At 56.4% G+C, this 24,483-nt stretch overlaps 1 protein-coding gene across 1 annotated transcript; it reads right to left on the bottom strand.

Moving 5' to 3' along the window:
- Positions 1 to 361: 361 nt before the first annotated feature.
- On the bottom strand, positions 362 to 23,962 carry MYCFIDRAFT_93876 (uncharacterized protein; the record flags this gene model as incomplete). The annotated part of the gene is made up of 7 exons (XM_007931289.1): positions 362 to 2,095; positions 5,360 to 6,977; positions 7,040 to 8,243; positions 8,306 to 9,114; positions 9,166 to 12,234; positions 12,291 to 23,902; positions 23,953 to 23,962. Coding segments are annotated over 7 exons (20,056 nt in total), but the record flags the coding sequence as incomplete, so codon positions are not given.
- Positions 23,963 to 24,483: the final 521 nt, after the last annotated feature.

The raw sequence follows: 24,483 nt of genomic DNA, 5'->3' as shown, positions 1-24,483 counted from the left end.
CTCTCTTTCTTCAGGATGATTTGGATGACTGCGTTTGAAGGGGTGGTGTGGAAAAGTGTCCGGAGGGTTTCGAATTCTAGGATGGAGGTTTCGCAGCGGAGTTGGAGGTGGAGCGGGGTGAGATTTGTGTGGGCTGGGAAATTTAGCCAGAGGTAGTTGAAAGGTGGCATGACGCCGCTCAGTGCTCCGTGGATGAATTCGTGCTGTGTACGTGTTGCGGGGAGGGCGTCGGTTATGTCTTCTGGGTCGCGATTGATGTGTTGAGCAAGAGCGGTACGGGTTAAGTCTGGATGGAATTCGTGGAGAGTGGCGAAAGGCGGTACGTCTTCTTGCTTGGGTTTTGTTGACGGCACGACAACACCGTTCTCGACGATGGGTGAGAGGAGATGGATGGTTGGGTTGGCGAAAACATCACGCACATCCAGGTACAGCCCTTTCCCGCGTGCGAGGCCCACGAACTTCATGACTGAGATGGAATCGCCACCGCTCTGGAAGAAATCGTCGTGGATGCTGATTTCTGCTTCATCATCGATTTTGAGGACCTGTGCCCAGAGGTCCGCCAGGAGCCTTTCAGTCCTCGTACTGGGTGGCGTTCTATGCGGATGGCTTCGAAGCAGAGAGATTTGCTGAGCCGTCAGATCCGATCCCAATTGTCGTAAGAGGCGACGATCAGCCTTGCCGGAGGTGGTGAGTGGAATCCTCGTCAGAGGGACGTAGAGCTTGGGGAGCATGTAGGTGGGAAGACGATCGCGGAGCTGCACCTCGAGCTCCCCCATCATAGAAGCCATCGTAGGTATCCTGGTCTCGTCCAGAGTAACGACCCCTTCAGCGGCAACGACGGTATGTTGAACGAATGCCACCAACACCGCCGGCGCCTGTCCGCGAAGCTCAACCAGCTCTACGATGACTGCTTCCGCTAAAGCCAAACACTCTGCAAGTTGCAGTTCAATCTCCGCCAACTCGAGCCTCTGCCCGTTGATTTTGACCTGTTCATCGCGACGACCGACAAAATTGAGGCCACCGTCGTTAGTGTAGCGCACAAGATCTCCAGTTCGATAGAGTCTCGCATTAGGCAACCAGTCCGGAGACTCGATGAATGCCGCCTGGGTCTTGTCCTCCGCGCCCAAATATCCTCGCGCTAATGGGGGCCCTTCGATGAGTAACTCGCCAACGGCGCCAATAGGCAGCAATCGGTCGCCCGAATTCACAACCCAGCTGCGCCAGCCCTGCTCAATTGCACGTCCAATGCTAGCTCGATCGTGTTTCCCATCCGCATAGTCCGCTCTCATGCAGATCACACAAGCTTCCGTAGGACCATAGACAACCATGAAGCGTTTCAACTTCCTCCAAATCTGACGATCAGACTCCGTCACCACCTCACCTCCCACAACAAGCACATCCAAACCCGAGAGCTGACCGAACGAGAGGCAACGCGCGACTGATGGCGTCAAGAAAGCCCAATTGACACCCTTTTCCCTCAGAAACGTAGCCAAGCAGTCGTAGTCGCCACGATCCGACTCGGAGGGTATACAAATACATCCTCCGAAGATTAGAGTCGTGAAGATCTCCATGATGCAGCCGTCGAAAACGTAAGAACTGAACTGCAACACCCTTCGTCCTGGAGTCGCGAATCCCAAAGCGTTTCCGTGTGCGAGACAGCTCGTGCTGACGGCGCCATGCTCCATGACCACGCCTTTGGGCTGACCGGTGCTTCCGGACGTGAAGATGATGTAGGCCGGGCTGGAAGACGTCAACGTCGCGGAAACGCCATCGCTCACCGTTTCCTTTTCCTCGCGATCCACCAGGATTGTCGTGATCGAGGTTGGCAGTGACAAGAGCCTCCTCGCACATGTAGACGACGTGAGGATACAAGTCGCCCGGACCTGCTGCAAAATGCTTTCGCAGCGTGCAGGGGGAAGTTTCGGATCCAGAGGTACAAAAGCACGTCCGGATTTGAGAACCGCGAGCATAGCAACTGGCGCCCACAGGGATTTCTCCAAGCAGATAGGGACATAGGTATCAGAAATATCGAGATGCTGGTGGAGACGACTCGCCACGCGGTTGGATAGGGAATCCAGCCGTTCGTAGGTCAGATCTCCATCCCAGCTCGCCACGGCCGGAGCGTTGGGTTGTCGTGAAAGCGTAGCAGCGAACAGGTCGTGTATGCATTCCAAAGATCGCACTGGTTCCACCGCATTCCAGCTCCAGATCTGCTGCGAATCCCGAGGGCCAAGGAGAGCGATTTTCGTGACAGGAGTATGTGGATGTGAAAGCATATCCGAGATTGCCGTACTGAAAGCCGAAGCCACACTGTCCATAACTCCGTGCAACGAAGTCACATACACGAAGGAAATCTGCGTCTCTTCCGGGCCTTGGTGGATTTGAAGGACAATTTCGAACTGGAAATGTTAGCAATGCCCATCAACGAACTCGATCTCGAGCAAACTCACTTCGGAAGGATCATGACCCGTTTGAGAGCGGAAAGTGATCATGTCATCTTCCCTGGAATCCGAAGCACCGACGTCCCCACGCACCGAAACAACCGTATCAAACAACCTCGTCGAACCCAGACCAAGATGATGATGAATCTCCGTCAAAGGAGTCGGCTGATGCTGCAAAGCCTCCGTCGTCTGCGCCTGGAGGATTTGCACGAGCTCTTCCACAGTCCTGCACTCAAGCTCGGGTGGCGCGACAAGCGGCGCCGTAGAAATCAAAGGCCCAACAATCCCTTCAACCCCCGAAATCGGGAGATCTCTCCCGGACGCAATCCAGCCAAAACAGGGCCGAGGGGAGTTTGTGTAGGCTTGTAAGACCAGCGTCCAAGCCGCGTAGAAGAGGCTCGAAGGAGTCGTATTCGTGACTTGACAGAAGTTTCGGAGGTGAGACGTTTGGATTGCGGGAGCAGCTAATTCCATTCGCTGCGAATCGCGGGAGGAGGGTTCGCCGCTCATAGGGAAATAGCAGGGTTCGATGTCGGAGAGGAGGGTTTTCCAGAAGGTGAGTGCTTCGTTGCTTTTGTCGTGATGGTGGACGTAGGTGATGTAGGCTTTATAAGGTGTCGTGGCGGGAAAGGGACGGGCGTGATATGCGAGGCGGAGATCGCGGGCGAGGAGGTCGATGGTATGTGCGTCGATCAAGGCGTGGTTGATGATCAGGGTGAAGTGTATGGTGCCCGTTTCTTCGGAGGGTGAGATGGTGACCCAGTGTTGGGGAGCGTTGATTCTTTGCTCTCGTTGACCACGCTGCGATGCTGGCACAATATGCACACTTGGATCGACTCTGCGGAGAACAATCTGTGCCAAGCCAGTCTCGGGCATATCTCCAACGAAAACGGTTCGCAGAATCGGGTGGCGCTGGACGACAGCACCCCAAGCATGCGAGACCCGCACGGCATCCACCGGTGGTCCGCCGTGCTCCGATGGGGCGATTTCCATCTCATACCGCACGAGGTAAGAAGTTGGATTGGCCATCTGGCTCGCCAAAATACCCGCTTGCACCGGAGCGCAGGCGTACACGTCTTCGACATCAGATATGTGCAGGCCCAGGCGTGGGAGCACTTCGGTCTGGAACTTGGTCAAACTTTCGGATGCGGTGAAAGCAAGAGGGAACTCGCTCAGCGTTGGCTCGGGCGATTGCTGTGGTGGAGTGATGGCCGATTCCGAGCGCGTGTCTACCATCGCCGCCATCCTCTCACACGTCTTCTCCCTAAAAACATCACTGACCCTCACCTCCAACCCCTCATCCCGACACGCAGCAGCGAGTTGCATAGCCGTGATCGAATCCCCACTCAGGCCGAAAAACGAAGCATCAACCGGAATGGCTGCTTCGTCGAGATGTAAAACTCTTGCCATGAGATGACGGAAGAGTCGTTCGGTGGAATTGGCCGGAATTTTTCGTCCTGGTGTCTTTGCGTTTCCGGGGCAGAAATGAAGCATGTGGCCCGTCCTCGCAATCTCTCGTAAACGTTTGTGATCCGTAGTCCCGGTTGCTGTCAAAGGAATTCTGGCCAAACAAATGCAGCCGGCCGGGACGATGTACGATGGGAGGGAGGTGGTGAGGTGGTGGTATATATCGCCCTTCTTCTGAATTAAGTTTTGGCGGAGATGTTCGGTGAGTGAGTCGGTCGGGTGGGAGGGAGAGATGAATGCCATGAGCGAACCTTTGCTAGGATTTTCCGGGAGAGTGACGAGCTCAACGGCAACGCAGATCTCGCTCGTGCACAACCTCCGTACTGCAACGGCAATGTGGTCTTCGACTTCCCTGCGCTCAACCCTCTGCCCGCGGATTTGAATCTGTCCGTCCTTGGGTCCGAGACATTTCAAGCTGCCATCGAAATTATATCGAACCAGGTCACCCGTCTTGTACAGTCTGCCCGATCGGCCTGGAAAGCTCGGACGGCCGCGAAGCAGCCATGATGGGGAAGCGACAAATGCAGCCTCGCTTTGGTCTGCGTTCTTGAGATATCCGTGTCCCACGACCGGCCCTTCGAGAACCAGTTCCCCAACGCCGCCGATAGGACAGAGTCGATTGGGATTCTCGGAATCGACAATCCAGGTGCACGAGCCGGTTCCATACCCAATATTCGTCGACGGTGCTGTAGTGTCTGCGATGGATGCGATCGCCGAGCACTCTGCTGATCCGTAGAGGAAAAATACCGGAACGTGTTCGCGGAGACGATCGACCAGGTAAGCACTCGCAATCTCTCCTGTGAGGCCGAGTTTGGAAAGCGATTGCTTGGCGGAGTCTTCGAGTAAAGCCGCCACTTGGGGTGTGAGCGTTGAGTAAGTCACCCTATATCGAAGGATACTGCCGGAGAGATTCTTCTGCAGCTCCTCGCTGGAAGGAACGCAGAGACAACCTCCGGCGTAGAGAGTGTGTAACAGGCTATGCCAGCTCATGTCGGAAGCGTAGGATGAAAAATCTAGTACGCGAGATTCTTTGCTCAGGCCGAGTTTCTCCTTTTGATGGACCAATGCACTCGCGAAGTTGGAGTGGGAGATGACGACGCCTTTGCTGTCAGAGGTGAAGATGACATACAAGGGGCTGTCAGGCCGAGCCGATGGGAGGATCTTCGAGGAAGAGGGCTCCAATTCGACCAAAGGGACGTCGTCGACCGGGTGTAGCACTGCACCAGACGATGGGTCTTGATGCATGACTTGTGTCGCCAAGGTCTGTGTCCGCCTCGAGCAAAGGAACCAGCGAGCTTGTGCCTGCTCAGCGATGACACCAAGACGTGCTACCGGCTGGCCGATATCGAGCGCCACCGATGCGCCACCAGCCTTCATGACCGCCAGCATTGACACTGGCATCCAAGCCGACTTATCCAAACACAACACTACAGTCGAGCCCCCGCCAACACCGAGAGTTTGGAGTCGGCTAGCAAGTCGACTCGACACATCATCGAGCTGTGCGTAACTCAACTGGCCATCCCAGGCGTCGATGGCGGGTGCAGTGTCCCCTCGTGACAGCACCAAATCGTGCACGCATTGCTCACAGCTCGTCGGAACCGGGGCGTTCCAGGACCAGATTCGGTCGAGTTGCCCAGGAGTCACTACTTCGATGTCGTCAATCGTCGACAGCGATCCTTCGACTAGCTGCGTCAAGACATGTGCGAGTGAGTCCAGTAGACCATCCGTATCACTGCTGCTAAGGACTCGTCGATCATACGCCGCCGACAATCGAACTCCATCAGCTGTCGGCTCGCACTGCAGCATGAGTGGGTATGTAAGAATCTGCGCTTGTCCCTGATACTGCCAGTTTCCGAAGGGACTATCATCATCATCAGAGTGTGCGTCGTGAGAAATCCTCTCGGCTTTGGGTTGAATGACCAATAATGTCTGAAACTGACACGCATGTTCGGCGTCTGCTCCGAGACTTCTGACTTTCCTCAGCCCGACTTGTTCATACTGGATCATGGCCGTCGTCTGGTTTTGGATTTGGCGCAGGAATTCGGAAATTGAAGCGTTGTCGTTCACTTGTACTCGTACCGGTACCGTGGCGATTGTTGGCCCTAAAATATGATTGATGTCCGCAACAGGCGCGCTGCGGCCGTATACGGTACAGCCAAAGACTATATCACGAGAGGCTGTATATCTGGCGACCACGAGAGCCCATGCCGCCCTGAGCACGGAGGAGATGGTGAAGTCTGACTTCGCTATGGATCCCAGGGAACAGAAGCGCTCCGCGTTGCCCCGTCCACCGTCGTCGTTTGTGGTAAGCATGTTCGGAACCTGCGACGGGAAATGCGAAGAGTCAAAGCCAGCGAGAAGCGAGCGCCAAAACTCTGCCGCGGCATCCTCGTCCTGCACACGGCACAGATGCGCAATGAAAGCATTGAAAGCAGCCATCGGTCGCAAGTTGCGTCCATTGCCATAGTGATCTTCCACGACGTCCAGAATCAGCGGCAGAGACCATCCATCGAACAACGCATGATGGATCGTCCAGACAAAGAAGCGTCTCTTCTCCTCCACAACTATAGCGACGTCGAGAAGACGCTGACCCAAGCCCGGTGGTGTGGCCTTCTTGTGGCGGACGTATTCTTGCAGCGATGTCGATTCGGTCCAATTGAGTTCCATCCGATCTTGTACGATCTGGAAGAGGCCGAGATGTCCTAGCTGGGCGATTCGGGTGCGAAGAATGGGGATGGAGTGGATAGTAGCGTGCCATGCCATCTTGAAGCGCTCCAGGTCAATGGTATCCCTAAGCGCGAGGACGTAGCATGCGAGATAGTCACCCTGCGAGCTCGTCGAGAGCGCGAGCATTCCCTCCTGGAGTGGAGTGCATGGATAGACGTCTTCAATGCTCTCCGAAGAAAGCTCGCAGGCAATGGAGGCCAGACGTTGCATTTGCGCTTTGCTGGCGCCGGCGGGTAAGAGAGCGAAGGGTGAGATGTAGGATGGTTCTGCATGCTCCTCCGTCACGGATCCTGCTGCGTGCGCCATATCGGAGAGGATGGGGTGGCGGAGAATGTCGGAAACCTGCAAGCACATTAATTGCATTCTTGATATATTCCCGAAATGGGAAGGAAGTGACTTCTCACCGCGAGAGAAAGATGATGTTTTCGCGCCTCCGATGACAGCTTGAGCGCCGTCAAGGAGTCACCACCGAGTTGTAAGAAGTGGTCGTGACGTGAGAGAAGGCGCTCTTCGCAGCCTAGCACTTTTGCCCACAAGTTGGACAGCAGTTGCTCCGTCGCACCACTGGGTCGTTGATGAAGTGCATGATCACGGTCGATGCCGTGGAGGTCTGCCAAGTCCTCTTCTGCCAGAGCAGACAGCAGGTGGCGTAAGGAGCGGCGATCGACCTTCCCATTCACGGTCAGCGGCACCTTGGTCACCGGGATGTAGAGCTTCGGGACCATGGCGATGGGAAGTCGTGCACGGAGCTGCTGGGGCAATTCTCGCGCAAACGACGTGATTTGGTCACGACGTATAGCAACGAGCTCGGTGTCTGCCTCGCCGACCTGGATGAAGGCGGCCAGCAGGGCCGAGGAGCGTCCCCTGACGTGCACATGTTCGACGACGACAGCCGCGTTGGGAAGACACTGCCGGACGTGCTGTTCAATCTCGCCGACTTCAATCCTCTGGCCATTGACCTTGACCTGTCCATCCATGCGGCCGACGAATGTGACCGTGCCGTCCCGTTCGTACTTGACGAGATCGCCCGTACGATACAGCCGCGTCTCGGCACCGAGTGTGTTCTGAAGAGCGTGAACGAAGGATGCATTCGTCGCCGCCTCATCACCCAGGTAGGCACGGGCGAGCACAGGTCCCTCGATGAGAAGTTCGCCTGTCGCGCCGATCGGGCAGAGCCTGGTAAAGTTGGTGGCGTCGACGATCCAGCTGCGACTACTCGGAAGGATGGCACGACCGATCGTGCCTTGCACGGCTTTCTTCCCTTTCTCCCGCTCGGATGGCGATGGATAGTGCGCCACGAAGCAAATGATGCACGCCTCAGTAGGCCCGTAGACGATCAACAGCCGATTCACCTCACGAGACCAGACGTCGCAGTCAGCATTGGCTACAGGCTCTCCACCGACGAGCAGCGTTTCGAGTGGGCTTTGGAGACGCGAGAAATTCAATAGGCGCGTGCGAGATGGTGTTAAGAAGGCGTAGTTGACGCGGCGGCGATTCATGAAAGCTTCCAGGTCGTTGGCTCTCTCGGCGTCGGAGGGCACACAGACGCAGCCGCCGTAGAGCAAGGTGGTGAAAATTTCCATGAGACAGCCGTCAAAGACGAAAGCGCTGTGGCATGTCAGTGTCAGGAGCGATCAATGAATGGCACTACAAGGGAACAGGGGACGTACCTGAATTGCAGCACACGCGATTCGCGATTGAAGCACAACGCCGGCCCAAGGGCAAGGCAACTCGTACATACGGCACTGTGCTCGACCACGACGCCTTTCGGGGCGCCAGTACTGCCTGAGGTGAAGAGAACATATGCGGCGGCGTTGGGGTCGCATTGGGGCAATGGCAGCCGCGGAGAATGGGGGCTTTCATCTAGAAGCACAGTGGGCGCGCCGTTCGCCACCAAATGATGCTGGCACTGGCGAGACGTCAGCACAAATGGAGCGTCGGTACGAGCCAGAATGTCCTTGTAGCGCGCTGCAGGCCACTGGGGGTCTAGAGGGACGAAAGTGGCGCCGGCCTTGAGAATGGCAAGAATAGCAACGACTGCGGCGGCCGACTTCTCGATGCAGAAGGGAAGGCGAACGTCTGCTCCCACGCCACGATGTACCAAAGAATGAGCCAGGCGGGTGGAACGCTGGTCCAGCTCATGATAGGTGAGCTCGGCATCCCAGGAACAGACGGCGAGCGCCTCAGGCCATTTGGCGGCACATTCGGACACGCGCTCGTGGAGGCATTGAGGTGGATGCGCTGGCTGTGGCGTTATGGCATTCCACTGCCGGATCATGTCGACATCGTGGGCGCTGACAAGGTTGACATTCCCTATCAATGCAGAGTGAGCGTCGAGGGTGATGGCGGTGAGACTCGATATGGCCTCGCTGAAGGCGGCAGCGATGCTCAACGCCAAGTCGTCGGGTATAGTGGAGGCATAATTCAACGACGCTCTCGTCGACTCATGTCCAGCCACGACATGAGCTGCGATTGCAAACTGGGCCTCGTGGTTAGTATACATAAATCATCGAGGGGAATCGATACCCACCTCGGAGACATCGTGTCCTCCGACGCTGCGAAACACCACATCGGCATCATCGGCATCATCGGCATCGGCATCGACATCGGTATCGTGGGCATGCTCAGTCGTCACAGACAAAGCGCTATCGAACAACGCACCGGTATTGGTATGCTGCATCTCCATAAGGGGAAGCAGCTGATGACGAACAGCGTGGAGCGTATCATCGAAACTACGTCGTACCGTCTCCAGCACCAAAGAATCGTCGTCCAACGGCACAACGAACGGCACCGTCGTAACCAGGGGGCCTACGATCGACTGCACGCCATCAATGGGCAGTTCCCGGCCAGAGATGACGACGCCGAAACATGGCGTACGCGAAGCCGTAAAGGCGCGCAGAACGAGCGCCCAGGCAACTTGACAAATACTTGACACGCTGACGCCAAACGTGGCGCAGAAGAGCTTCAATGGGGCGTGAGCAATGGGCGGTATAGCCACTGTCGACGACGACGACGACGACGACGCCGAAGCCGTGGAAGCGATACAGCATGCTTCCACGCCCTGGAGACGTGACGCCCAGTAGCTTCGAGCTTCTGCCAACGACTGGTGCGCGAGGAATTCAATGAACTTCGCATACGGCACCACGACGTCGTGGTCCAGGGGGAGAGCGCTGTAGATGGCCGTGAGCTCACGGACAAGGAGTCCGATGGAGTGTGCGTCCATCAGGGCGTGGTTGATGCTCAAGATGAATTTCACAGGCGTCGAGGCATCGGCGGACTGGCGGATTTCCACGCGGTGTTGCGGTTGTGCCGGTGCGTGTGTTGGTGGTGATGCATTGGATGGTGGTGGTGGTGGAGATGCCCTAACGCACACGACGTCGGGCGAGCAGTTGCGCAGTACGACCTGCACAAAACCGCGCTCGCTCTCCACGAACACAGTCCTCAAAATGGCATGTCTCTTCACCACCGTACGCCACGCTCGCTGCAGACGCACGACATTCACCGCTGGCAGCTCCGCCGACGAAGGAAGCACATCGAACTCCAGTCGCAGTCGATACATGTCCGGCGCCACGGCCTGCTGGAGGAGCATCGCCTCTTGCGTTGGTGCACAGGCATACACTTCCTCCACCTGCGAAACGTCCAGGCCCATATGCCCCAGCTTCTTCTTCAACTCGACGCTGGCATCGTCGTCAAGCGAGAGACGAAATCGTCGTCGGTCATCGTTCACGTCGTGTCCTCTTCCACGCCCAGGCATCTCCTCCACAACACGAGCATCATCCTGCGTCGCCTTGCATCGTTCCTCCAACAACACTGCCAACTCCGCAATATTCCGCCGCTGGAAAACATCTTGCACCGACACGCCTTCGCCAAAGCCCCGTGCACGGCAAGCGGCGACGACCTGGATGGCCGTAATCGAGTCTCCTCCCATCTGGAAGAAATCGCTGCGCACACCAATACTCTCCGCCGAACGCTTCAGAGTGCGTGCAAAGATGGCCTGAAGCTCTCGTTCCAGAGCCGTAGAAGGTTGTGCTGCTTCCTCTGGCGCCTTTTCATCAGCTGTGTCTTCGCAGACCGAAACTTGGGATCCAATTTCCTTTAGTCGTCGCCTGCTGACTTTACCCGTAGCTTCGAGAGGGATTGACTCCACCCGAATATACGCCACGGGGATCATGCTGGATGGGACTTGCTGCGCCAGATGATCATTCACCGCTTGCGTCGCCTCAGCCTTCAAAACCTGATTCGACGATGACAAGCCCTCTCCTTCAGCGCCAGACCAGACCAGAAAAGCAGCGAGCACAGATCTCTCCACCATATCCCGCGGCGTGATCAACGCAGCAGCCACTCGAACATCTTGAAACGCAAGCGTCTTCCGCACCGCCATCTCGACATGATGTTCCACCTCACCGAGCTCTACACGCTGACCGCGAATCTTAACCTGCCCATCCTTCCGCCCGACAAATGTCAAAATCCTTGGATCTTCGGGAGAGGACCGCACGAGATCGCCCGTGCGATAGAGTCTGCTCGATCGTCCCAGCCATTCAGGATATTCCAAGAATACGGCCCTTGTTTTGTCCGCGTCGTGGAGATATCCGGCGCCGACGAGTGGACCTTCGAGAACTAGCTCGCCAATGGCGCCAATGGGGACGAGGTACTGGCCATGCGTCGGTTCTACAATCCAGGCATTGAGACCTACAGCAGAACCGATTGAAGGATCGTCTTCCATGTCCGTGGGCAGAGGGTCAGTGATAGTGCTCACGACTGTACATTCCGCAGGTCCATAGGTATTGAGCAGCGTGACGCCTGTACCCTTCCAACGCGCAAGATCCGCAGCGTTCAGAGGCTCGCCGATGAAGCTGAGAACCCGAAGACTCGGGACTCGACGCGGATCGAGCATGCGAGCAAGCGAAGGGGTCAGATGGGCATACGTGACGGAAAGTCGAGTGATCGCGGAGACCATGTCGTTGCCGAGTTCGTCGGTGTTTGGGATGCAGAGACATGCGCCGGCGAGCCAGCAGTGCAGCATATTGGACCACGCCACGTCAAATGCGTAGGAAACCCCGTCGAGGACGCGGCTGGTCGTGTCCAAGTGTAGCTTTCGATGCTGCAGTGCGGCGGCAGTGGCGAAGTTGGAGTGGGTAATGATGACTCCCTTGGGCACGCCTGTGCTGCCGGAGGTGAAGACGACGTAGAGTGGATCGGCGGGAGATGGCGTGGGGAGCGGTGGTGGAAGGGGTTCCTGGTCGTTGCCATCGCGGTCGATTCTCACAATCGCATAACCACCACCTACCATCCGTGCCAAGGGTTCAGTCGCCTCCGAGCAGAGGATATACGGTGGACGAACTTGGTCCACGATCGTGCGTAGCCTGCCCGCGGGCAATGCAGTGTCAAGCGCGACTGATGCACCGCCTGCTTTCATGACGGCCAGCGCAGCAATCGACGTCCACTTGGACTTCTGGAAGCACAAAGCCACCACAGCCTTGCTGCAAGGCGACAGACGGCAGAGACGACGAGCGAAACGTTCCGAGGCAGCGTGGAGCTGTCCATACGTAAGTGTACCGTCCCACGAGCACACCGCCACGGCATTCGGACGCGCGCGAGCCTACAGAAAGAGTCAGCATCGAAGCCCGCGCGATCTGGATCATATGTAGCGCTTACCTGGTCCGCAATGAGATGATGAACACACGCATCCACAGAAGCCGGAGCCTGAGCATTGCATTCCCGAATCCTCCTCTCGTCTTCCAGCGGCGTACTGACGATCCTCTGAAACGTAGTCTCCGGACCCGCATTCCGGAGCTGCGAGAGCACAAGCACCAACTGTCGTAACAAACGTCTCGCATCCTCCTCTCGCATCGCCCGTGGATCAAACGTCGCCAAAATCTTCACTCGATCCTCTGCCAGCTGGATTTTGAGAACGAGGGGATACGTACGAGAACTCGCAGCCCCGTGGTCAGGCACCCAACGCCCAAACGGACGCATTTGCATTTTCTCCTGCGCATCGTCGGGCTGTATGATCAGCAGTGTCTGGAATGTGCACGCCGTCTGCGCCTCGGCACTGTACGTAGCAATCTTCACGAGACCCGTCTGCTCGTAGGGCATCATCGTCGCGCCGTCGCGCTGGAGCGTCGAGAGGAAATCTTCGATCCGCATAGCGTCGTCGGGAAGGCGTACACGGAGAGGAACCGTCGCCACCGTAGGACCGGCAACGCGCTCGATGCCCGGCAAAGGCACATTGCGGCCGGAAACCGTGCATCCGAAGACAATGTCGTGAGAAGCAGTATTACGCCCCACGACGAGAGCCCACGCAGCTTTCACCAACGTAGCCACCGTAATCGACGACAGCGACCCCGTACCCTCAAACACACAGAAATCCTGCACTTCGCCCGGCTGCACGCTGCCTTGCGGATCCTTCGAGATCGTCGGAAAGGTCGAAAAATCCAATCCCTCAAAATAGCCCCTCCAAAACTCCCGCGCCTCACTTTCGGGAGTGTGTGCCAGAAACTGCACGAAAGAATCATGTCCTACGGTCCGCGGCAGGACGGAAGAGCCTCGATAGCACGAAGCCACAACCTCTAAAATCAGAGGCAACGACCAACCATCGAAAACCCCATGATGAATCGTCAAAACAAAAACCCTCCTCTCCTCCAACTCCTCCGGCGTCTGCGTCTTCAGAAGCGCAAATCGAGCCAACGGTGCACCTAGCCCCATCCCCCTCCCTTTCTCCCTCGAAATATACCCCTCTAGCGAAGAAGAATCAATCTCTTCCCACGACAAAGCGGCATCGACAACGATTTGAAAAAGCCCCCCCTCCCCAATCTGCGCGATCCTCGTCCTCAAACTCGGGATCGCCCGCACGCTCTCCTCCCAAGCACGTCTCCATCTCCCCTCAGAAATCTCCGCGTTGAGCTCGAGCGCATAGCAAACCACATATTCCCCGGGGAATCTGAGGGAGAGAGCGACCATACCCGCCTGCAACGGAGTACAGGGGAAAACATTCTGGATTGTTTCCACCGGCACACCGCATGCGGATGCGGCGAGGGATTTTGTGGTCTCCGGCGTTAGGGTTGGGGGACGGAGGGTGAAGGGGGATAGAGAATTTTCCGGAGAGGGAGAGGGGTGGACGGGCAGGACGTTTGTTGCGAGGGCTGAGAGGATGGGATGGAGGAATACGTCTCGGACGGAAAGGATAAGGCCAGAGTCCCGGCTCGTTGACGCTAATTTGATGGCTGAGAGGGAATCGCCTCCCAGGCGAAAGAATGCGTCGTCGGTGCTGATTTTCTCCGCAGGTATCGCGAGCACACGCGCCCATAAGTCACGTAAGATGCGTTCGGAGTCGGTTTGTGGAGGGATGATGCGTTTTTTCTCGTCGCTACCCGTTCCGCGGAAGAGGTGTGTGAGTTGGTCCTGGGAGAGGGTGGAAGCCATGTGGCGTAGGAGGCGACGATTGATTTTTCCGGAAATTGTTAGGGGGATGTGGGTGATGGGGAGGTAGAGTTTTGGACACATGTATGCTGGGAGGTGGCGGTGGAGGTGTTCGTCTGCTCGTTGTGAAAATTCCTTCAGAGAATCCTGATGTGCCGTGTCCAGCAGCAAGTCGCATACCCCATCACCATCACCATCACCCTCCCTTCCTCCTCCTCCTCCTCCTCCTCCTATCTCAACAAACGCCACCAGTGTTGACGAGTCGCGTCCAGCAAGTTGCGCAGCCTCAACAACAACATCCCTCCCCCTCCCCCTCCCCTTCCCATCCGCCAAAAAACCTTGAAGCTGAACCTCAACATCCCCTAACTCAACCCTCTGCCCATGAACTTTTACTTGTTCATCCCGTCTTCCTAAAAACTCCAACCGCCCATCAAACCCCCACCTCACCAGATCCCCAGTCCTATAAACCCTTCCTTTCCTCCTCTTCTCCAACCACCCCAAATCCTCAAAAAATGAAGTTCTGGTCTTGTCCGTATCATTCAAGTATCCCCTCGCCAATCCCTCCCCTTCAACCACCAACTCACCCACCGCACCGATAGGAACTAATTTTGAAAGATTGTCGGGATGGACGATCCATGTATGACACCCCACAGCTTTCCCAATCAGACTTTTCCGTTCGAGATCTTCAATCGTGCCGCGTCCTGTAACGCATACGATACTGCATTCTGTAGGTCCGTAGCCGACCATGACATTCTCCAACCCCGTCCAATCTTGTAATGCGTTTTTCGTGACTTTTTCTCCACAAAGCACCAGCGTCTTCAGTCCGCCCACAGTCTCTGGTTTCAAAGTTTTTGAAAGGGAAGGCGCAAGAACCGCCCAGGTGATTTGGTACTCTTGGATCACGGTATCCAGATCAGAGTTTGAGGCAGGAATGCAGATACATCCTCCAAACACGAGTGTTGTGAAGATTTCTTGGATTGAGGCGTCGAATGTATAGGAGGCGAATTGTAGGACTCGGGAGGTTGGGGTGAAAGACATAACCGGACCGTGTGAGAGGATGCTTGTACAAATTGCCGAGTGAGGGATTATGACGCCTTTGGGGGAGCCGGTGGAGCCGGATGTGAAGATGGTGTAGGCTGCGTTTTCGGGAGATGAGGATGAAGAGGTGGTGAGGTTGGTTGGTAGAGGCTGGATTGTCTCGGGACCCACAATGAGGACTTTGTACGATTCGAACTCCGGTGTCTCGGCGTATTGAGGACTTGTCAGGATCACGGTAGGTTGGATTTGATCCAGAGTCGCCACCAATCGATCAGGATGTAACGGAACAAAGGCTCCCCCAGCTTTCAAACCCCCAAGCATAGCCACGACGACCCAGACAGAGTGTTCGAATAACAACGGCACCAAACTCTCGGGTTTGATACCCAACTCTTGTAGTTGCAACGCGAGGGAGTTTGATAAGTGTTCGAGTTCCCGGTACGTGAGTTTGCCATCCCAGGCTTCGATAGCTAGAGCATTGGGGCGCAGATTCACCTGTTCGGCAACGAGATCGTGGAGGAGTCTTTCATGTTTCGGCGGTGCGTCGGAATTCCAGTTCCAGACCTTTTGGAGATCTTCAGAGCCGATACTCTCAACGTCAGAGATTTTTGCGTTGGGGGAGGAGAGGATGCTTTCGAGTACGGCGCAGAGTGAGCCGGCGACACTAGAGGCGAGGGAAGGGTGGAGGAGAGAGGATCTGTACATCAATGAGATGGAAGTGGAAGTTCGGGTGACGGTGATGTGGACTGTGAGGTCGAAGTCCGTTGGATCGTGGCCCTTGAGTGTTCTGATTGACAGGCCTTTTCCATAGCCTTGTGCAGAGCCTTGGGGCCCTGTGGTTACTGAGATGCCGGTGTTGAATGGGATGGTGGTGATGGAAGCGGAATGTAAGATTTCAGCGAGGGGGAGAAGGTTTCGAGTCATGGAACGAAGGTGTTCGGCTTGTGCTGAGCGGACGAGTTGCAAGAGCGTGAGTTCCTCGGGTTGTTGGAGTTGAAAAATGCAGGGCTGTGCGACGATGAGAGGGCCGACGATTCGGTCGATGTCGGGAATTGGATGTTCGCGCCCTGAGGATGCGACGCTGAAACATGCACTCTCGTTGTTGCCTGTGTATGCGCAAAGTACTAATGCCCATGCTGCTTGACATATACTTGAAACGGTAACGTTGTAACGTTCACAAAATCGCTGGAGTTTGGCATGATCGATTGGTGGCGTCTCGACTTGGAGGATTTTTGTGTTTTCAGAACGTGGTCCATCTCCATCCAAAGAAGGAAAATTACACGGCTCCACATTGGAAAGACGTTCTTTCCAGTACTCTCTCGCGTCGTCCAGTGGTTGGGATTCGACGTACTTGACGTAGTCTTTGAAAGTACTCGCAGGCGGTGTTGGGGATGCAAGGCCGGTGTACGCTTGCTGGAGGTCTTGAAGGAGGACGTTATATGAATGAGCATCGATGAGCGCGTGATTGATTTTGAGGCTCACGGCCATGCAAGTTCCATCCGCGTGTTCGATGATCAACTCATGTTCTGGGCGAGGACGCTGCTTCTTACCGCACGAATCGTCAGGAGCTGATGACACGCCCAGCTGCGGCTCGAAAGATTTCAAAACAATCTGCGCAAATCCGCTCCCGGGCATGTCGGCGACAATGAGAGTGCGTAGAATCGCATGTCGACGAATAACCTGATGCCAAGCGTCTTGCAGCTGCGCGACATCCACCGCTGGCCGAAGTTCGATCTCATAGTGCACGCGATACAGTTCAGGACGTGTTGACTGGCTCAAAAGAATTCCCTTCTGCACCGGCGCGCACGGATAGATATCTTCCACTTCATCCACCGAGAGGCCAAGGGCCGGGAGGATTGTCGTCTCAAACACACTGAGATCCGCATAGTTCTTAAAGGCGAGAGGAAAGTCGGTCAGTGTAAATGTGCGTGACAGGGTGGGAAGCACAGTGGCGAGCTCAATGAGTGAGTGTTTGTAAGCGAGAATCCACCTCGCGATTCGATCTTGATGTTTGATCCGCGTGGAGTGCGCAAAGAGAACCTGGAGACGCTCTCCACGCATTCGAGTCACGATATCGAAAAGTGCGAAGCGGCGTTCCGAGGCAAAGGCTGCCCATGGATGCTTCAAGTCGTGGTCGAGGGGTTGAAGGAATGCTTCTTTTCTGCGGGCGCCTGTTGGCTGGAGAGCGCCGATTGCATTGTTGAAAACCACCTCTTCGACTTCGGGAGGACGCTTGTCGTTGAGCATGCGAGAGGTGAAGAAAGCCCAGCCATTGGAAGGGATGCTGCGGAAACAGTCCTTGACGCGTGCGACGACGTCCAGAATGCTCTGGCTTGCGGTACCATCAATCTGGATGGGACAGAGAGTTGTGAACCAGCCCACAGTTTTCGCCACATCCAGGCCGTCCAAGAAGGGTTCGCGGCCATGACCTTCGTTGTGGATGGTCAGGGGCTGTGCGCGGTCAGGGAAGATGGTTGCAAAAGAATGGATCAGAGCCGCAACTAAGAGCTCCACGGGGCGAGTGTCCAAGGCGTCGTTGCAGGAGCGGCCCAGTAGAGCCATTGTAGGGGCTGGATCCAGCAAGAAGTCAGCGAAGGCCGAATTTTCCCATGTATTCTGCGTGGAGATGGCATTCGGAGCAGCTTCGGGCGCCCAGTACGTGCATTCGCGTGCACGCAATTGGAATGGCAGGAGTGCCTGTGCGGAGGAGTCCAAATGTGCATGAGCGTATTCCTGTTGGGCCTTGCACCACTGCTGATAACTGACAGAGACGAGCGCGGGAAGTTTCGGGTTATTTGCAGTTAGGAGCACTTCCAGGTCTTCCAGAATGCTTCCCCAAGAGATGTAGTCGACGAACAAATGATGACAAGTCAGCCAGAGACGCTGTGTATGGCCGACGTCCAGCAGTGCTGCAACAAGGAGCGGTCCCTGGGTGACATTCAGCCTGGTCTGAATTGCCGCGATCACTTTCTCCTCATCTATCTCGGATTCCGAAATGGGGAGTTGGTGGTGTTCAACGTGATAGGAGCTGGAGGAATCATCGGTAATGATCTGATAGAATCGATCCGCAGAGCGAACAGGCGTGGTGGTGTGATAATCGCGGTCTCGAAGGCGGGCGCGAAGCATTGCATGTCGCTCCGTCAATACGAGCAGTGCACCGTCCAGCTGCTCTCGGGTGATTGGTCGTGCGAGACGGCAGTTGATATACTGATGAAATCTCACATCCGCGGTTGGATTGAAGGATAGATAGAGCCTTTGCATGGGCGAAAGATCGAAAGGCTCATTGACGGTGTCTTTGCGGATTTGGAAACTTTTCATCCTGCTTTGCTTCGGGCCGAGATTCTTCTGCTTCTCTTGCAGCCAAGCTGCCAGGTTAGCAATGGTTAGTCTTCGAAATACTTCTTGAACCTGCATCGGGATTCCCTTGCTCATACAAGACGCCACGAGCCGCATTGCCGCAATGGAATCACCTCCCAGCTGAAACCAGGTGTCGTCAATCCCGACGTCTTCCACATCACGACCAAGGACGTCGGCCCATTGAGTCCGCAGGAGAGCCTCCGTTGCAGAGAGCGGCCGTCCCTGCTTGCTGGGCATGCATGATTCGGCCGTACCAACGATTTCCATGGCCTTCATTCGGGCACCGATCTCGCGCAGCTGCTGTCGATGTGTCTTCCCTGTCGACGAGAGTGGGATATCCGAGAGCACGATGTATCCAGATGGAATCATATGCGGAGGAATCATGTGAGAGAGGCGCCGAGAGATCGACGCAGCCACCTTCACCAAATGAGCTCTCGTTTCCTCGAGTGCAATATTATTTGGTCGTGCGACGAACGCAACCAGAATGGAGTTGCGGCTGTCCTTGGGCGTGACCATCTCGGCAGCGACCTGGGCGTCGGGGAAGCCGCTCTCATCGCGCAGCACACCGGTAACATGGTGCTCCACATCTCCAAGTTCAACACGTTGACCACGAATCTTCACCTGACCGTCCCGCCGACCCAGGAAGATAAGATCACCGCTGAGATCGTACTTGACCAGATCGCCCGTCCGGTAGACTCGGCTTCTCCGACCCCGTTGCATCAGCCATTGCGGTGAGTCGATGAAGCTTTCAGCCGTTCTTTCGGGGTCGTTGTAGTATCCCCGGGCTACTAGAGGGCCTTCCAGCACTAATTCGCCCACCGCGTACATAGGGCACAGCCTAGTAGGGGAGTATGGGTCTACAATCCACGTGCACAGGCCAACACCTCCTGGTCCGATGTTGGAGGGAGGTACATTGTCCGCTGATATAGAAGAGATGGCCGAGCATTCGGCAGGGCCATAGAACCATCTGACTCGAGTGTGCTTTCGCCAGCGCTCAGCTTGACCTACAGTAGCGAGCTCGCCACCAACCTCGAGTGCCTCCAGCGCATTGAGTGCAGAAGTGTCGAGGACGTCGGCAACTTTGGGGGTGAGATTCGCAAAAGTCGCTTTGTAGCGATGTACGCTTCCAGAAAGGTCATTGATGCGTTCCGATTCGGAGGGAATACAGAAACAGGCGCCAGCATATAGAGTGTGTAGGAGATTGTGCCATGCCATATCGAATGCATATGAAGAGAAGTCAAGCACCCGAGAGTGGCGTTTCAGGCCTAGGCGATCCTTCTGTACAACTAGTGCAGTGCTAAAGTTCATGTGAGTGATTACTACGCCCTTTGGGACACCGGTACTTCCTGAAGTGAAGACCATATAGAGCGCATTCTCTGGCTTTACGCCTCGCGATGCAACCGGGAGCGCGTCTGCGTGGTTTACAGATTTCTCTTTCAATACTTCATCGACGACAAGCACAGATGCCTGCTGATCTGAACGACCATCGTTCGCCCAGGAAGCGAGCTCATTGGCGAGATGCGCAGTGCTGTTGGAGCAGAGGAACAGACGACGCCGTACCTGACTGGTGATCGTCTGCAGACGACCTTGTGGTTGTGTGACGTCGAGTGCAAGAGACACCGCTCCGGCCTTCATCACCCCGAGCATTGCAACTGGCATCCACATGGATTTCTCAAAGCAGAGAGGAACAACACATTCATGGCCAACGTCGATTGCAAGTCGGGAGATGCATCGCGCGAGCTGGTCGGAGAGAACATCCAACTCGCCATACGTGAGTTCCCCATCCCATGCGCAGATGGCTGGCGACGTGGCATAGTGTATGCGCGCCTGCTCAAATATCAATTCGTGAACGAGAGTGTGGCAGGCAGTGGGCACATTTTCATTCCATTGCCACACACTCTCAGGATGTTGCGCGTCGGTCAGCTCAATATCGCCGACTTTTTGAGTGTCTGTGGTCTGAGCCAACTGCTGAAGGACCAGTGTGAAGGCGCCGAGGAAGTGATCGACCACGTCATGCGGGAGAAGACTGGCGTCGAACTTGATTCTGGTGAGGATACCTCCTTCCTGCAACTCGCATTGGACGAGCAGGGGATAGTTGGTGGGATCCGTGAGGTATTCGGAGCGCAGTTCCCCGAACGACCTCATCTGCATGATAGGATCCTCCTCGGGCAGAATGCTAAGATGCGTACGGAAGGCGCAAGCTCTTTCTGCGCTAGGGCTGAGACCAGAAATGTTCTGCAGTCCTGCTTGCTCAAATGGCATTGTCGCGGTAGTCTGCCGATGGAGGTCGTAGAGGAAGTCTGTGACTTTCTGATCTTTCCCATCCAGGCGCACACGAACGGGAATCGTAGCAATGGTGGGACCGGCAACCTGTTCAATCCCAAAGAGTGGTGCAGCACGGCCTGAGACTGTAGCACCGAATACAATATCTTGGGAGGCAGCATAGCTACCAAGTACTATTGCCAATGCTGCGTAGATGATAGTGGCCCTCGTTATGCCAGGTGTTGAGTCGGATCTGCTTGCATCCAGAGAACAAAAGCGTTCTAGGCTGTTTTGCAGGTGTGTGTTGCTCTCGGAGGTGGATGGCAGATGTGGTGGGAATGGGCAATCTTCAGCACCATCGAGATATTTGCGCCAGAAATCTTCCCACCCTGCGTCCTTTCGAGAAGAATGGACAAGATGCCCGATGAAGGAATTGAAGGGTAGCGTTTCGGGTGGGCTGAGATGCAAGTATCGCTGAGAAACCGTGCGTAAGATGAGGCGCAGAGACCAAGAGTCGTACAAGGCGTGATGGCTCGTCCACACAAAGTAGCTTTGGGGCCCAATCGACACATGAGCAATGCGTGCCAACGGCTGTCCCAAGCCTAGCGAACGACGATGTTCTGCCAGAAAGGAGTCGAGATCGTCCGATGCGGATACAATGGAGACGCTTTTGTCGACTCGAGTGACGACTTGGACCATCTGTTCGCGCTCGCCGTGCCGTAGGGCTACGATTCTCGTACGCAAAATGGCAAGCGAACGAATTGTCTCTTCCCAGGCGTCCAGCCATCGGTCGACGTCAATCGCCTTCTTCAGTTCCAGCACGTATTGCGTTACGTATCCACTGTGCGACGAAGCCAAAGAGAGGGCCATCATGCCAGCCTGGAGCGGAGTGCATGGATATACGTCCTCGACCTCATCATCAGCGATCCCACACGCGAGCGCTGCCCGTGCCGAGAAATCTTCTTCATCAACAACTTTATCGCCACCATCGCCCAAGAGTGCGAACGGCTTGATGTGGAGTGATTTGCTCTCTGGCGGTAGCAGGCAAAGGGCTTCGGCCATGTCTCTCAGTTTGGGTCGACGGAAGATGTCTTCCATGCTCAGCCGCAGTTGGTGGTCTCGAGCGAGGGCTCTCAGCTTCATGGCGCGTACGGAGTCGCCAGAAAGATGGAAGAAATCGGCATCAGCGCCAATGGCGTGCGCAGAATGGGGAAGTACTTGGGCCCAGAGGCGCTGCAAGGTACGTTGAGCTGGGGTGCTGGGCAGCTCGTACATTGCTGTAGATGTATGGCTGCGGGCAGCTTGCTGGTGGAGGAATTCCACGCCCAGGCGGCGGAGAGTCTTCCTGTCCAGTTTTCCCGCCGCTGTCTTTGGTATGGATGGAATTCGAAGCCACAGTGATGGTAACATGTAGTAGGGCACTCGCCGTGCCAGCTCTGGGCGGACGTGGCTGCGTACATAGGGCTCGTCGCCAGCATCGGTGGCGAGGCTGATGGGCGCATGGTGGGAGTCTGGATGGTGGGCTCGAGCAGCGTTGTCAGTGTTGTCAGTGTCGTCAGTGTTGTCGGTGACGAGGAAGACAGTGAGGTGTACTACGGCGGCATCGGTATCGGCATCGGCATCGGCATCTCGACGCACAACATCGGCGAGCACACGGACACTGCCGGACGGGAACAGCTCGGCTACAACCAGCTCGACTTCACGCAACTCAATGCGCTGGCCGCGAATCTTGATCTGGTCGTCGAGGCGGCCACAGTACAGAATCGACATGCTCTCTTCAGCATACCGGCCCATATCGCCGGTGCGATAGAACAAGCTCTTCGGTGCCAGACGCCGCCCATTGACGTGTGCTCTCCGACGAGCGGCAGCCCACGCAGGGACTGGCAAGGCTGCGGCGCGTGCGTGATCAGTATTGGCCAGATAGCCACGACAGACGCCCGTGCTCTCTACCACGAGCTCGCCGAGACAACCACGCGGGACAAGGCGGAGCTCATCGTCGCTGGAACGGGGGTCGACCAGCCAGATGCGCGCGCCAGATGCGTGCCCGAGGTCTCGAACATCGCTTTCTCGGCGCACGTGGGCCACGCTGCAGATGGACGCCGTCTCACTCTGGCCGTATGCGTACAGCAGCGTCACGGAATCGGCCCAGGCGTCGCGCAGCTGCGGCGTCAGGGGCTCGCCAGCCAGCACCAGCGTCTTGAGGGAGGGCACTTGGGATGGCTGCAGGCCGGCAGCATGCGCCACCGAAGGCGTCTGTGCGGTCCAGGAGACGTGCTGCCGCCGCATGACCGCACCGAGACGATGTACCGCTCGATCTTCCTCATGCGGCACGACGACGCAGCCCCCGCAGAGCAGCACCAGCACAGTCTCGCCAAGCGCCGCACCGAAGGCGTATGAGGCAGCGTGCAGTGCTCGCGTGTGATGATCGAGATGCAGAGCGCGCCCATACTGCTGGGCACTGCTCACGTACGCACCGTGCTCCATCAGCACACCTTTCGGCTCGCCCGTGCTGCCGGACGTGAAGAGAATGTACGCCAGATCAGTGGCGGTGACGCTGGACGCCGGCTCGGCCAGCTGGCCCGACTCTGCCAGAGCATCGAGAAAGGCACGGTCGACTACGAGACTATTGCAGTCGTCCGAGAAACGTGCACGATGAGCCTCCGACACGAGAGCAAGCGTCGCGCCAATGCGATGCACGATGGCGCGCAGCCGGCTATCTGGATGCGCAGGATCGAGCAGCACCAAACTAGCGCCAGATGTGAGCACGCCAAGCATGGCGACGATGACGGCTGAAGAGCGGTCAAAGCACAGCGGGACCTTGCAGCCGCGCCCGATGCCCCGCCACGCGAGATGCTGCGCCAAGGTACGCGCGAGCCGACATAACTGCGCGTAGGTTAGCTCTCCGTCCCACGCGGCGACGGCGATACGGTTTGGGTCGCGTTGCGCATGTGAAAATATGAGGTCATGGATGCATGCTCCGGTTGGGGCCGCAATAGCCGGACGATAGATGGCGTCGTGAATGGAATCGACTTCTGCAGTGCTCGGGTGGAACAACTCTTCGACGCGTTGCCCCTCCTCTTCCTTCGACACGCGGGAGAGCACTGCGCTCACGTGGTTGAGCAGCCATGTAGCGTGCGTCGCTGTGATGCACATGCCATCGTAGTGCAGTGTCAACCGCACCTCCTCTGGCGGCACTACAGCACAATCCAACCGCACAAGCGTGTTGACTTCGGACCTCACACACGACGTCCCATCCTGCTGCACGCTCACAGCCGACTGAAACCCACACGCAAGCCTGGCCTCTTCACTCACAGCAGCAATCTCCTCTAGCCTCGAAGAAGTCGCATGCACCTTCAGAATCTGCGCATGCTCCTCAATTCTTCGAACCCAATCACCCACACGCTCCCCACGATCAACCACAATCCGCACAGGATAGCTTCTGCCGCTCACAGGAACGATCCCAAACACAACCTCATCTCCACCCGTACGCTGCGCCAACACCACCGCCCACGCTGCTTGCACAAGCGTTGCTGTTGCCACTTCTGACTTATTTTCTCCCTCGATGCGCAACTTCAACACCTTCTCCACCGAAGCCGAGATACATGGTTTGTAGGAAGGTTTGGGAAGTGGAGGGTGCACGGTTGCTTGTAAGTTTTCGAATTCCCGCGCCCAGAATTTCTTGCTCTCTGCGGTATGAGAGTCCTTCGAATCGAGTATGAGTCCGTTGGAGTCGGGGTGGGAATTTTGATGCATGGTTGTCGTTTCTTTGGATGAA

This window comes from Pseudocercospora fijiensis (assembly GCF_000340215.1).
Source record: "Pseudocercospora fijiensis CIRAD86 unplaced genomic scaffold MYCFIscaffold_7, whole genome shotgun sequence".
Lineage (NCBI taxonomy): Eukaryota > Fungi > Ascomycota > Dothideomycetes > Mycosphaerellales > Mycosphaerellaceae > Pseudocercospora > Pseudocercospora fijiensis.
This window is presented reverse-complemented; position numbering and strand designations above follow the sequence as displayed.